Source organism: Pantherophis guttatus, chromosome 4 (assembly GCF_059756535.1).
Source record: "Pantherophis guttatus breed Tessera chromosome 4, ASM5975653v1, whole genome shotgun sequence".
Taxonomy (NCBI): Eukaryota; Metazoa; Chordata; class Lepidosauria; order Squamata; family Colubridae; genus Pantherophis; species Pantherophis guttatus.
The window spans coordinates 29071535-29087212 of record NC_142066.1 but is presented as its reverse complement, the minus strand read 5'-3'; the positions used below and the strand labels follow the sequence as shown (position 1 = coordinate 29087212).

At 40.2% G+C, this 15678-nt stretch overlaps 1 protein-coding gene across 3 annotated transcripts; it reads right to left on the bottom strand.

Moving 5' to 3' along the window:
* Positions 1–412: 412 nt before the first annotated feature.
* On the bottom strand, positions 413–9810 carry KDELR1 (KDEL endoplasmic reticulum protein retention receptor 1). Of its 3 annotated transcripts, none has more exons than XM_034419469.3 (6): positions 9599–9674; positions 9313–9463; positions 8147–8247; positions 7042–7200; positions 4799–5051; positions 413–1191 (listed from the first exon to the last, which is right to left on the bottom strand). In XM_034419469.3, the coding sequence occupies exons 2-6, from the start codon at positions 9401–9403 to the stop codon at positions 1157–1159; spliced, it is 639 nt and encodes a 212-aa protein (XP_034275360.1). In that variant the 5' UTR covers positions 9404–9463; positions 9599–9674; the 3' UTR covers positions 413–1156. The 3 variants fall into 3 exon arrangements, with proteins under 3 accessions (XP_034275360.1, XP_034275361.1, XP_034275359.1); XM_034419470.3 differs by having other exon boundaries at positions 9313–9419; XM_034419468.3 differs by having other exon boundaries at positions 9313–9810.
* Positions 9811–15678: the final 5868 nt, after the last annotated feature.

Below are 15678 nucleotides of genomic sequence, written 5' to 3'. Positions count from 1 at the left end.
TGCATAAAATCGCATGTTCTGCGCAAACTTGCCTTCATAGTCTTCAAAGCAAGTATTCTAAAAATTTTGCTTTTGAGTAAGCATATACATACTTTAAATCAAGGTGTAATACAAATTGGAAGTCTAGATTGGCCGAAATATGGCTTGAATTTTAGTTTCACTGATTGTTCAGGTTCATAGCAGCAGTACAACAGATTAAAAATGTTCTCATATGAAAACATACAAATTTGTTATCAATTCAGAGATGATGTAGCATCAAGGAGCAGCAATGATGGGAAATTTATAGAAACAAGTATTTAATAGCATAGGCCCCAGGAGAATAAGTCACTACTTTAAGAGAGATCAGAAAAAGCACTATAAAAAATATGGGACAATGAAGACGAATAGCACAATATACTCTGAAGCACAAAGATTACAAACTGCCAAAAAGCAGAATTTATTTTTATTTAAATTCCCATCCTTCCCACAAAGGCACTAATTAATAAGGGGAAGAGTTTTTCCATTTTATTTGTAGTGGATGAAGATTTAACCATCAAATAATACAAAAATGAAGAAAGTCAGTGACAAATATTTAAAGGAGAAAGGTATTTTCTTGCCACTAATGTTTCAAAAACAGATCCAAGGAAACCCATACTTAAAAGAAAGAAACAATTTGCAAGCATTCCTGTCTATCTGGATAGCTTTGTAGCACCAGGCCTTCATGAACAGAAAAGCTTGCATTTCATATTAGCATTTATCAACATAACACCCAAAATAATGAGTGCAAACTAAGACGATAGAACAGGTTTTTAAAAAATGTATTCCCTACTTGTGCTGATTCATCAAAAATAATACTCAAGCATTATAGACACAGAATGATCAAAATGGGTTAAAAAACCCGCAAAAACTACAATTTACATATTAACCAGGAGTAGTCATTGTTAGCTTGGGATTCAAGCTGTGCTTCACATCACCCCCAATTATAGCAGTCTTGTTTTGTAAAAGGACCATCCGTTGTTTTGTCTCAAACCACACTTAGATCAAAGTTCAGGGTGGAAGTTGAGATCAATAGGACACTAATATTTTAAAAGGAATCTGAATCTGCACATCGAATTTTCTGTGAAGCATTCCCTTCATTCTCCTTGGCCAAATATTTCGTTGCAGTCTTGATCTTTACTTATGCAGGCAAACTCAACTTCTTGCCTTTTAGAACTGCAAGAGGAAATAGAAATAAGAAGAGGTAAGACCTTCATTAAACTTTAGGCAACATACCAAGTAATATGGTGCCATTGCTTCTAGAGAGAGAAAAATGTATTTTAATAATATTTTAATTAAGAAACCATTAACCAAGAACAGTCATTATACGTAAGTCATCATAACATTTGTGCTCTTATTTCATATACTGATAGCAATGCTTAATTTTTATCTTTACATCCATCTATTAAATTTAGATACTGGTCATCTCATTCTCAGAGTGACTCGGCAGTATACATATAAGGGCATAAAAACCTTATAAAGATATCAATAAAAGGGAGCCAGATAAAACAAGGATGTAAGTTAAAAGGCGGAGGGCTTGGGGTGGTGGCTGGGATGCTAGTCATCCTATTAAAAATAGCACTACGAGAACACAATATATGTGCATTAGCAATAGCACTTAGACTTATATACTGCTTCATAGTGCTTTACAACGTTCTAAACAGTTTACAGAGTCAGCATATTGCCCCCAAACAATTTGAGTCTTCATTTTACCCACCTCGGAAGGATGGAAGGCTGATCTTGAGCCTGGTGAGATTTGAACTGCCAAATTGCAGTCAACCGGCAGTCAGCAGAAGTGCAGTATTGCACTCGTAACCACTGCACCACCATGGCTCATACTGCCCAAAACAGCCTTTTGAGGACAGCAATTTTTTTGGGCATGGAATACTAACATACTATTATGGGAATCAAAAAATGAAAAGATGTAGGGGAAGAAGTTATGGCAGAATAGAAATATTACATACTATTACTTCCAGTGTACTATATATATATTTCAATAATAATCCCAATTGCTTGCCTATCTGCATGAAGCAAAAACAATACAGGTACTCTTCAACCTACAACGGCAATCGGGATCAGGACTATTGTCACGAAGCAATGATATCATAAAGTACAACTACTGTGCTTAGTGCCAGAAATTCAGGTAGTTCAGTTGCTGTTATTAAGTGAATGTCCTGGTCATTAAGTGAAGCCATTTCCTGGTGGCTTCCCATAATTCTAGTCAATTGGGAAACTGGTAAGAAGTTAAAAGCCCCAGGCATTGGGTGGAAAGGGGAGTGAGGGGATATGAGGGAGGGTTGGGACAAGTTGTGAAGTGCCTGAATTTTCAACTCCAAAGGCTTCTGAAGCCTCTCTACTCTGGGCCTGAAAATCCTCTCTGGTTGAAAACTCTACTTGGATTTCAGCACAGTGTTTTCAGCCTCCAGAATGGAAAGGACTCACTCTTGATTCTGGGGGCTGACTGAAAAAGTTCTGTGCCAAAAACCAAGCAGGACTCTGTGCAGAAAACACTTTGTGCCGAAGAAGAGGCCTCTCAACTCGGGTGGGTGGGATGGAAACAGCCTGTGCAAAAATCCTACTTGGATCTCAGCATGGAGCTTTTTCAGGCAGCCCCCAGAGATGACAGGGAATTCTCTTAGCAGGCAGTGATGGCTTCCAACCTTCCTTGCTGGCTTTTCTATTGACACTTTGGAGAAGCCAGCAAGGAATATTGCAAATGGTGATCATGTGCTTTTAGGACACTTGGCAGCTGTTCATAATTGTGAACTGGATGCCAAGCCCCCTGATCACAATCACATGACCATAGCGTTATTGCAACAGCTATAACTTCAAGATCCTGTGATAAGTCCCTTCATTCAGCATCATTGTAACTTTGAACAGTTACTGAACAAACGATCGTAAAATGAGGACTACCTGTGCTAACAAGTGGAAAATACAAGTTGCAGAAACCCAAAACAGTTTTTTAAATCAAGTAACAAGAACTGAGTTTATGTAGCAAATACACAATGCCAATATTTGTTGAAGAGGAACTGAAAAAGGGTGGGGAGCTGGTATGAAAGGAGATTTCTGAAAGAAGACGTCTCTAGCTGTATCACAAACTAAAATGTTTTCTTATGGTTGCTTTTAAGTCTCTATATATCTTTGTAATTATACTTTAGTGATGCATGTATGTCTATGTGCATGCACAGAGGTCTCCAAACTTGGCAATTTAAGACTTGTGGACTTCAACTTCCAGAATTCCTCAACCAACCATTGAGATCTCTATGCATGAACACAGATTGAATATAATACTCTTAGACTTTAAAAAAAACAAACACACATTTCATTAAGGTTTTCAGTACTCAACGGACAGTTCAAATCATTTTGATGCTACAAGTAAAAACAGTTTAAAAAGCAATACATAATTTGTCGAACACTTGCCCTTTAATAAAACAACTAATTCAATTTCTGTTAGGCTAGTCCAACAGATTTTATTATATTCAACCCTACAGAAATAGCTTTTTAGTGCTCACGGTTTTGAATATGTGAGCACTATTTTTTTGCAAGTTCTTTTTGATCCTAGGAAAAAAGGTGATGAAACTGCTAATTAATTTGTCAACTTACAATTAGTAAAGAGCTGTTGGTTAATACACTTCCCAGCATCAAAAAGGATTGCATTCAGTTGAAGAGTGCCCTCTAGTGAACTTCCAGTTTAGCAGTAACATTTAATCAACGCACATTGAGACATGTGGTTGAAATTTACTGATTCCCAAATACATTTTTCAGAGTATAAGATGCACCTTTCCCCCCACCCCCAAAAGAGGGTGGAAATGCTAGTGCCTCTTATACACTGAATATAGCCATTTTTGGCCTCCAAAAGCCCCGCCCCCGCTTGTTCCATTTTTGCGAAAAACAGGCCCGTTTTTCACCTGATTTTTGCAAAAACGGGGGCGTTTTTGCCTCCCCTCTGCGCATCCCATTTTACAAAAAATTGCAGTTTTTATGAAAAATGGAGCACGCAGAGGGTTTTGGAGGCCTGCAAAGTGCTCCTGGGGGCAGGGAGGGCAAAAACTTTTTTTTCCTTACCATATTTTTCGGAGTATAAGACACACTGGAGTATAAGAGGCACCTTAGTTTTTGGGGAAGAAAATAAGAAAAAAGCTGATTGGCAGGTGGATTGGCTTCCTGGAATACCCCCAATCAGCTGTTCCCAGAGGTGAATTTTAGCAACAGGTTCCTTGGTTGTGAGCTCTGTTTCTTGCTTTTTTTTCCTGCCTCTGAAAATTTTGAAACTCTGTTTCAGGAAAAACTTTTTTTCCTGCCTCTGAAAGCCTCCAAAACAGAGCTTCAGAAAAAAAGCCTCTGAAGCTCTGTTTGGGGGCTTTTTTTCTGAAGTTGTTTGGCGGCTTCTTTTCTGAAGCTTCATTTCTGATGCTTTTTCAGCCTCTGAAATCTGTTTGAGAAGCTGGGGGGGGAGCTACATTCAGAATATAAGACACACCCAGATTTTCACCCTTTTTTGGGGAAAAAAGATGTGTCTTATACTCCGAAAAATACAGTACCTCTTCGAAATCTTGGTGCGTCTTATATACCGGTGTGTCTTATAGTCCAAAAAATATGGTAATTTTAAAATCCCAAGCACTTTGCTAAAGCTGCCACAGATTTATTTCTTTATTAAATACATTTATATGGCCGTCCAGCTCAAACACTGTGACTCCAGGTGGAAGAGCACTTCTTCTCTATCTCATGCCAATGGGATTTCAGTCAGCAGATCTAATTTCCGTTTGTTCTTGTTGCAAAATACCTTTTGTAATGTAGAGGTAGAAGAAATCGCAGTAGAGTATCGTTTGCACCAAGCCAGCCACAATGGCAATGAGGTCGAAGAACCCCTCAAACTGATAGCGCCAAATCCAGTTGAACAGGTAGAGGGCACGGTAGACTCCCAAAGCGAAGAGATAATGACTTGTGATGGTCTCTGCCTCACCTGTTTTACTGACCATGAAGAGTTGTGGCAAAATAGCCACTGACTCCAGGTAGATGGAGAAGGTCCAAAGAATCTGGAGGAATCCAGGAGAAAAATAGCTTTATATTTTCTGATTACAGTTCATTATATTTCCAAATTTGTGTTGCTGTCACAGCAGTTAGTCAGAACTGAATATCTGTGTGGTCCACCATTGCACTGCAAGATTCAGAACGGATTTGTGTCATAGATTTAAGCATGTCTGCTCCAGCTCACTTTTTGATACTTTTGTCTGTGAAAGACTGCAAATCTTAGTGCAACATGTATCTCTTTTTAAACTGTCCCCCCAAAAACCCTTCTACTGGGTGTTTTGTGAATTCCAAGTACCTCATCCTTTAATAGGTTACAGGTAGTCTTCAACTTACAACCATAATGGAGTTTGCCTATTACCGTTGTTAGGCTGTGTGTAAAAAGTATTTGTTGCTTGTGCAACAAGCAGAGCAGAAACACACAGGGAAGGAGATAAACGTGCAGCTCGCGTGAGAAAGATACTTTATATACAAGATAATAAGCAGTCTCGGTGTAGGTAAAACAGTCCAAGGTCATAAACAGTAATATCAGTCCAGTAAGTATCTTCCCTTACCAAAGCAAACAGACTTTAGTAACTCTTGGTATACAGTACCATATAACAATTCAGTCTAACACCAATCAGCAGAAAGACGCAGGAAGCAACAGGAACAATCAGGAACAAAGAACGCTTCTCTGCGCTGCTTATTTATGCACTGTAGCCTAATTACAGGGTTCAGCAAACCCTGATTACGTGGCTCAGTTGTTTCTTAAAGAAACAGATATATTGCCTGACCAACAAGTTAGGAGTAAGCTACAAGCTGAACCTAACAACCGTCATGATTGGTTATACTGCAAATCATCACAAGACTGATTTAATTTTACTGTCCTTTTTTTTGGCAGTGATTATTAAGCGAATCACCGTGGTTAAATGAATTTGCGATCGATAAGTGAATCAATTGTTTGCTATTGGGCATTTCCCCCCAAAATTGGAAGTAAATACTGGTTTTGGACAAAAACTTCATATGGTCATGTGACCATGGAACACTGCAAATGGCCATAAATGTGGTCCAGTTGCTGAGCGCCCAAAATGCAGTCACATGACTGGGGGGTGCGGTGGGCTGGCTGTCAGAACTGGGTAAATATTTTTAGGGAGGTCCGTTATAATTTCATTAAGTCGTAAGTCAAGGTCTGCCTGAATTGTCCTGAGAGAACTGCCTACATAGATGGCAATGCTGAGTCAAATATTGTCTAATCAATAATAATAGTAATAATAATGATAATAATAATAGAGGGGAAACACTTGGAAATTTCTACTGGCCAGATCAAGAAGTGAAAATCAGCATCATCACTATCACCCTGGACTAAGGCAGTGAGTCAATCATAGTTCTGCATTCTTGCCCAGAAAGCTACAGGAAGAAGATTGGCAGAAATCAACCTTGTTTTTGAAGTTTGACTTATCCGCCTACAATATAAGGCTGAACCCAGGCTGAATCAGTTCATGCTTGAGCCGCACAGAATTCAATGAGTCAAGTTGGTCAAGATTTGGCAAGTTACAACTAAATTATGTCTAGATTCAAGCATTCTCTTGACACCTCTGTTGCTCCAATCTATTGTTGGATAGTTTTCCTTTTAAAATAAAAATGGAGGTTATAAACTCAGATCACATAAAGTTTAATAATCTCTTCTGCTGGTTTGTTGTTTCTTTTCGAAAGAACAGTTTCCAGTTTAAACCACTGCAGGTATATCATAATTCTATTTCAGTAGCATTTAGTCAACACATGAGCAGATAGGAATAGCTGAATAAATGTAGTGCTGCTTTGGAAAGCAACATTAGTTCAAGCTTGTATTCCTAAAAGGAACTAGCTATAAAGTAGCAGAACAAGCAGGGACTAGAATATTAAAGATGGCCGTTTGCCAATTAAATGAACAATTTTAGTCATAGGACTTGAACACATCATATAGCTGCAAGTTAAGTATCTGGGGTTTAGGCTTGTTTACACTAGCATACATTTATTTACCTCTAGGGGTGTGAAATCATGATTTACTAGGAAAGCTAACACTGCTGTTGGAATAACCAGGAATTCCACTCTGAAGGTATCATGGTTGCCATCATAGGTGGCTTTGAATTTGCTATAGATCATCCATACTGTAGCATAGGAACAGGCGACATACACCACCTGCAGGAGATAACGTAGATCAAGAAGGGTCATTGAGATTAAATATTGTTTCATCTCTCAGATATTTAATGTAATCAATGCCAAAACTCTGAACCCTTCAATGCCTTTACCCTGGGGAATCTTTCTGAAAGATTATGGTTCCTTCATGCAAACTAGACCCCTTCTTGGTATCTCCTCACTTATATGAAGTATGAGGATCATGCAGGCTTCTAGATATTGCTGAACTAGTTCCCAAGCAACCTGCCAATAATAATAGTCACCAAATTTTCAAGTTCAGCATTATCTGGAGGACATCAGTTCCCACAATTCTTCAAATGACATCTATAATCAATCCCTCCCCCAATATCATTAAGCTGTTTCCATCTCTAATTGAGATACACTGAGAATTGGGACACCAATCTCAGGAATCAGCTTAAGATATTCTACAACTGTTTTTCAAGGTCAGAGCTGTCAACCAATACACTGGTTTTATCCTTTAACTGATATAATGATATGCTACCTACTTACATTTAGCTTATCCAGGACTACTCGCAGGGTGAAGAGTTTCTTTAAGACTAAAACCTAACATTGCTAACAATCGTCTAACACTTATTCTCTGCCAGCGCAGCACCTGATGTCCACATCAAAATGTTCTTCATCAACTTACTTCCTTGTACTGTGCAAATGCTGCTAAGCTCTGTGATAAACAAATGAAGACTTCATAATTAGCTAGCAGGAGGTTTCATTAAAATAGGAGAAAGTACTTTTGGATTTTTTGCATAAACTGTTATAAAAGACTGTTTGGCTTATCTCATCCCCTTTTGTAGCTCATAGTGATGCCACATTATTGAAGCAAAGTGTGCATACAGAAATAAGTAGAAGACAACAGAAACTCCTATTTTATTTTCTGTGGCACCTTCTAACTAGTCACAATGACACACTATATAATCCAGCATCACTCCTGTACCTTCATGGAGGTGTTATACAACGAGATGTAGTTTGTAAATAGGTCTAGGTACCGAGTAGTGAAGACAATGGCAAAGAGAGCTTGGCTCTTCCCAGAGATCCCTGCAAGAAAAGCACAAGCCAACATAATTCTTGATCAGATGAGAAAATAACCAATTTTTGACATTAAGGGAAAGAGCAGAAGGTCTTGACCATTAGGAAAAACAGAGAAGATCCTTCAAAACTCCTCACAATTCATCATCCAATGTTACACCTCCTTAACACAAAGAAAGTTTGTAGCATTAAAAAATTTAGACAATTCAGAGGCCTGGATCTGGCACAATAAGAGGTTCCCCGCCATCAAAAGGCATCACTAGCAAGGGCTTAATCAGTGCTCTTTTCCAGATCTACTCATGCTTTTTCTTCAAGTCTAAGAAAATCCACACCCACAATTTGGCTTTCCTCTTTTTCTATAGGGCCAACAGGGTTGTCAGAAGGAAGAGATCACCCAGTTTTATCCAATCCCACCTCAAGTAGTTTCCATCTCATTATTCATTGCCTTTAACACATTAGTTTTAAAAAAAAAAACACAAGAAAGAACATCATCAACTTTTCTGCATGAATGCTTCCTTTCTCCCTGCTTTTTTTTTTTTGTCCAAACCAGAATGGCCATTCACTTTATCAAAGCAATTCTTTCTCTAAAAGCAATAAATAAGAGGCTTTAAATATAGAACACCAGTTTCAAATATTAACCCACAAATACTGGGCCTTTCTAAAACTGTGTCATACCAGATACATATAATGAAGGTCACAACAACCCAGTTGAGTTCCAGAAATATAAACCTATATATTTAAAAAAGGAGATAGAAGATAGACAGATAAAATGGACAGACAGACAGACAAAGTCCAACTTGTGTGTGTTTTTAGAAGGTTTACTTTGTGGTAACCTATATCATGGAAGTGAACCCTCACAGTATACACAGAGAGGAAGGATTTAGAGAAGGAAGAGAGGACTAGAGCAAATTTGGTAAATTGCACGTGTAAATCAGCTCCCAAGTTGGTTGGGGCTCAGATACACGCAACTAGGTCCAAACAAACACTTTCAAGCCAGAAATAAAAGCCACTCAGAGACCTAAGGAAGGAATCAGTTGATCTCCCCTTTCCTCCCACCACTCCAGTTTTTCTTACCAGCACAGGATCTGGTCTTCCAAATTTTCAACAGCAAGATGATTATAGCCAACAGATGCGAGATGTCTCCCAGGAAGCGGAATAGATTCATGGCGTTCCGGATTGGGCTGCCGTAGAAAAAGCTTGGCTTACTTTCTCGGTGGGAAATAATCTGCCGAAAGAGAGGAAGAGGAGCCTGTTGGGGGGGGGGAGGGGGCAGAGTGGAAGGGGGGAGCAAGAGGAGACCCTCAACAAAGCCGAAAAGGGTGGGGGGCGATGAAGGAGAAATGGCTTTATTGCCTCCCACCTTTCAATCTAAACCGACAAGCCGGATTATCAGAGTTTAGCATAAGGATGGCTGGGAACGAAGGCCACGAAAAGGGAGGGGGGGGGGGGAAAGCCTCGCCACACCCACAGGTGGGCTGGATTAATCCAGCGGGTGGGCGGGGCAGCGGGATGGGAAAAGGCAGGCGGGCGGGCCCTTTCTTGCTGTAGTTGCCGCCCCCCCCCCCACCTCCTTCTCCCTTGTGTGGAAAGCCAATAATGGTGGGAGGGTGGGGGTTTTTTCTTCCTGGGGATCCCCCTTTTGCAAGGAATCATTTTTAAAAGGACAATTTATATTTCTGTATAAACTGCCTTCCGTCTGGCTGTGGGAAAGCAAGGCCGGAGCGACCCGCGTGGCGGGGTATAATCCCTGCCCGACCCTTTTTCCCTTCACAGTCACCCACCAGAAAAGGCGCCAATGAGGGGAGCAAAGGTTTAGAACAGTGTTTCTCAACCTTGGTTAGCTTGAAGATGGGTGGACTTCAACTCCCAGAGTCCACAAATCTTCAAGCTTCCAAGGTTGAGAAACACTGGTTGAGAAGGAGGGATGCATTGCACTGCATTTGCACTGTAGCAATTAAAACGCGACCCCTAATTTTTTAAAAGCCTTCTCGGAGGCAAGCTGGGGTCTGATTTAGCCGGAATCTTGCCCGAAGCAAGAAAGAGGAACGGCTGTGCTTTTCGGGGAGGGTGCCAAAGATTTAGCAGAGGCGCCTCCCCACAAACTGTTCCGCTCAGCTGGGGCCACGTTTGCACTAGACCAGGAAACGGATTGAACATAACTATGTGGCACAAATTCCGACACATAAACACACCCTCTTCTTACACACAAACCTATGAGATATTGATTTATGTGTCCCTTTCTTTTTCTTTTTTCTTAATTTTTTATTGAAATGTATTATATTACAATACAATCAGTCAAACTGTTATTTTTGTACACAAGTTAGATTGATTCTTCCTTTATATTTCATTGTTCCTAATTCCTATATGCATCTTAAAATTTGTATTAACTTTTATCTATTTTTTATTTGATTATCAATCCACCTGTACCAATCATCCCACACGTCTAGTATTCTGAGTCTTAATTTGTTCATTTGTGCACATTCTAGAACTTTCTGAATAATATGTTCCTCTGGTGGTGCATCCTTTCCTTTCCAATATTGAGCAATATTGCTGCAGTGAGTATATGTATGATTAAATATCTTCTTTTTTCCCTGTATTTCGTCTTTAGTATTCCCAGGAGAATGGTTTATGTGTCCCTTTCTATCCCAGTGGCTTACAGGTAGTCCTCGACTTAACAACAGTTTGCTTAGTGACAGTCCAAAGAAAAAAAGAGCTATCACTTTTTTCTGTTACAGCATCCCGAAGGTCACGTGATCAAAATTCAGACGTTTGGCAACTGACTCATATTTATGACGGTTGCAGTGCCCGAGGGTCCTATGATCCCATTTTATGACCTTCTGACAAGCAAAGTAAATGGGGAAGCCAGATTCATTTTAACAACCATGTTACTAATTTAACAACTGGGATGATTTACTTAACAACTGTGGCAAGAAAGGTCCCAAAATGGGGCAAATTTCAATAAATGGCAACAAAAATTTTGGGCTCAATTGTGATTGTAAATCGAGGATATACCTGTATATGGTTTAACTTTCTTGTATACAGCTGCTTTGAGAGCCTTTGGCCAGAAAAATAGAATAAGAACTTATTTATTAAATTCATATGCCACCATTTTGCTCTTGAAGTGACTCTAGACCAGGGGTGAAATCCAGCAGATTCTGGAGAACCGATAGTGGAAATTTTCAGTAATTTGGAGAACCAGCAAATTCCACCTCTGGCTGGCCCCAGAGTGGGGTGGGAATGGAGATTTTGCAGTATCCTTCCCATGGAGTGGGGTGGGAATGGAGATTTTGCAGTCCTTCCCCTGCCATGCCCACCAAGCCACACCATGTCCACCAAGCCAAGACACGCCCACAGAACGGTAGTAAAAAAAATGGATTTCACCACTGCTCTAGACTGCTATATAAATTAATAGTAATAAAAGCATTATAATTTTTATCTATAATGAGCACTTCATAATTCTAGTGTATGGGGGTTTTGTTGTTCTTGAGTAAGACATTAACCATGCCTGTTCATGTGTCCATTTGACTTTCTGCCAGTGTAATAGCCCTTATAATTACAAATCAAAGGACTAGTGGTTTTTGTATGTTATCACAAGCTAGTGGTACTGGTGATAGTGATACAACTATCCGTGTCTACTTATCATCAACAGGTGCTTTGTTGGTAACTTAGAAATTACAATTGAATATATCAAGCTAAATTGGTTATAATCTTTTCTTTTTGTATTTCTGTTTTTCCCTCCAGCTGGTCAGTAAATCACATTTTGGTATGAGATGACTGCTTAGTTTTCTGATCAGATTTCAGAATGTGTGTCCTTAAATGTAAGAACATCACTGGCATATGATTTCTTATTATATACATATGTATGTATTTTATTTATTTATTTTATTATTCAAACTTCTATACCGCCCTTCTCCTTTCGGACTCAGGGCGGTGAACAGCCAAAATAAAAACATTTATACATAACATTACAATTAAAAATAGATTTAAAATAATTAATTAAATTTGGCCTGTAATTTAAAACTTATCAATTTAAAATCCGTATCAAAATTTTAAAACCAACCCTAAAATCAAGACAGACCGGCTAACTGAAAAAAGTAAGTTTTTAGGGCCCGACGAAAAGTCCGGAGGTCGGAGATAACTCGTATCTCTGGGGGTAGATTGTTCCAAAGGGTAGTGCCACCACAGAGAAGGCTCTCCTCCTGGGGGTCGCCAGCCGGCATTGTCTGGCCGACGGTACCCTGAGGCCCTCTCTGTGGGAGCGAACCGGCCGGTGGGAGGCTATTGGTGGCAGAAGGCGGTCCCTTAAGTACCCCGGCCCTAAGCCATGGAGCGCTTTAAAGGTGATCACCAATACCTTGAAGCGCACCCGGAAGTCCACTGGAAGCCAATGCAGCTCGCGCAGGAGAGGAGTCACATGGGAGTGCCCCGTTGCTCCCATAATCCCCCACGCGGCCGCATCCTGCCTCCGGGTGTACCCCAAGGGGAGCCCCATGTAGAGAGCATTACAATAGTCCAGACGAGAGGTGACGAGTGCTTGAGTGACCGTGCGTAGGGAGTCCCAGTCCAGAAAGGGGCGCAACTGGCGTATCAGGCGAACCTGATAAAAAGCCCCCCTGGCCACGGCCGTCATGTGCCCTTCTAAAGACAGCAGTGCGTCCAGGAGGACACCCAAGTTGCGGGCCCTCTCCGTGGGGGCCAATGATTCGCCCCCAATAACCAGCGATGGCGTCAGCTGGCTATACCGGGACGCCGGCAGCCATAGCCACTCGGTCTTGGAAGGGTTGAGTCGAAGCCTGTTTCTCCCCATCCAGACCCGCACGGCCTCCAGGCACTGGGACATCACTTCCAAGGCATCGTTGGGACATATAACTTGTTGGTAAAATGCAATAACATGACCATGGGATACTGCAAACAGCCGCAAACAAGGCCATGTTGCTGAGCATCTGAAGTGTGGTCATATTATTGGGGGGGAGCAACCATCATGTTGTAAATTCCCCTTTTGAGATAATTCCCCTTTTGCAGGTAGGTTGAAACTTCAAATAGTTTCTCAGTGATGGGTCGTAAGTCAAGGATCACCTGCAGTTTTTCTAATTTGCTTACTGTATAGAACGAAATAAGACAAGATGTCAATATACATTCACAAAGCTGCAACTCATATTACTGTAGTTTTGAGGAGAAAAGGAAAAGATTATTTTTGCTAATGTCTACCAATTGCACATTGGGGCTTTAAAGCTTTTATTGCTACATGAATATTCCTGATGTGGAAGTTTCAGTCTCTACTGATAGCTCTGTAGACCACTATTTCTCAATCTTGGAATTTTTAGATGTGTGGACTTCAATTCCCAGAATTCAATATTTGCATTGTCATGCATCCCTTAAGTTCTGCTTAGTATCTGAGCCTTTTAAAAAATAAAGCCAAACTTTTTGAATGGATGCTATGAGCAGACTCTCTTCTGATGGACTGATGATTGCCGACAGTGGTTGATGATCAATCAATCAATCAGAATAGAGCTGGAAGGGACTTTGGAGGCCTTCTAGTCCAACCCACTACTCAAGCAGGAGATTGCATACCATTTTAGATAGGTGGCTGTCCATTCCTTTCTTAAAAACCTCCAGGGATGAAGCCCCTACAAGTTCTGAAGTCAAGCTATTTCAGTAGTTAATTGTCCTCACTGTTAGGAAGTTTCTGCTTAATTCTAGGTTTCTTCTCTCCTTGATTAGTTTCCATCCATTGTTTTTTGTCCTGCCCCCTGGTGCTTTGGAAAATAAGTTCACCCTCTCTTCTTTGTGGCAGCCCCTCAAATACTGGAATACTGCTATCATGTCAACCCTAGTCTTTTTCTCTAGACTGGCCATACCCAATTCCAGCAACCATTCGTCATATTTTTTTTGTCTCCAGGCTTTTAATCATCTTAGTTGCTCTTTACACTTTTTTCCAAAGTCTCAACATCTTTTTTATAGTGTGGTGACCAAAACTGGATGCAGTATTCCAGATGTGGCCTTACTAAGGCTTTATAAAGCGGTACTAATACTTAACCTGATTTTGATCAGGGATAACTTTACTTCCATATAAATATTGCTTGTAACTTTTAGTTGTCCAAACCAGTATTTTCCTGCCTATTTGTGCCTAATTTTGCTCTGCAGATGTTGAGTGACCATAATGGAAAAGCTACTACAGGTAGTCCTTGACTTATGACCACAATTGAGCCGAAAATTCCTGTTGCTAAGCAAGACATTTGTTAAGTGAATTTTGCCCCATTTTATGAACTTTCTCGCAATGGTTGTTAAGTGAATCTCTGCAGTTGTTAAGTTAGTAATGGTAGTTAAGTGAATCTGGCTTCCCCATTGACTCTGCTTGTCAGAAGGTCACAAAAGGTGATCATTTGATCCTGGAACCCTGCAACTGTCATAAATACATGCCAATTGCCAAGCATCCAAATTCTGATCACATGACCATGGAGATGCTGCAATCATTGTAAGTGTGAAAAACAATCATAGGTCATTTTTTCAGCGCCACTGTAACTTCGAACGGGCAATAAACAAATGGTTGTAAGTTGAGAACTGTGTGTGTGTATTCAATGCCAGATATTCTGAGTGCTGTAATTACACTGAAGTCATATTGTGAGATATCCCAGACCAACTTCACTGGTAAATGCACAATATGACATGTGAGCATTATGTCTAATATGGTGGTGTTGATTTGCTCCTGTGAGAGGTTGTGTTTGCTGTTTTGGCCCGGGCCATGCTTTCCCCATTTAAAATACTGTAAAATGTTCAAGGGATATAGCGTAGTAGTAGTTACATTTGGCAGGGATCTGTTGTAATAACTGACGAATCCTAGAAAAGAGTCATAGCTGATTGTGGCCTCCAAGATTTCACAACTGTTTGAATATTTTCTATACACTTGCAGTAGCTAGATTGCAGTATGTAATATTTGGTATAAAGAAGTAGATTTGTTGCATTGTACTTGAAGGCTATGGGCCACCGATCTCTGGCGCAGTGCTTGAGATCCTTTTCTCTAATGACAGTGATATTATCTACACAGCACAAGGGTGCCTGTACTGTCTTGAAACACTACAGCTTTCTGCCAAAGCATTGATGCAGACGCTATTCAGAAGCAATTCTATTATAATGATATAACCATTTGTGCAAATTTATGATGAGGAATACCCAGAATCTACCATAAATACTTCAGGTTCTGCTAGGTCTGTTTTCTTGAAATGTTCCTCCTCGCCCAAAATTAATACAACAATCCTCAATTGCATGACAATTGCAGCATCCTGGGATCATGTGATCCCTATTTGTGACCTTCCAACCAGCTTCCAACAAGCAAAGTCAAGAAAGGGAGCTGAATTTGCTTAATGAACACGTGATTAATAACATAGTAATTTACTTAATAACATTGGCAAAAAAGATAGTAGGAATTCACTTCACAATCAC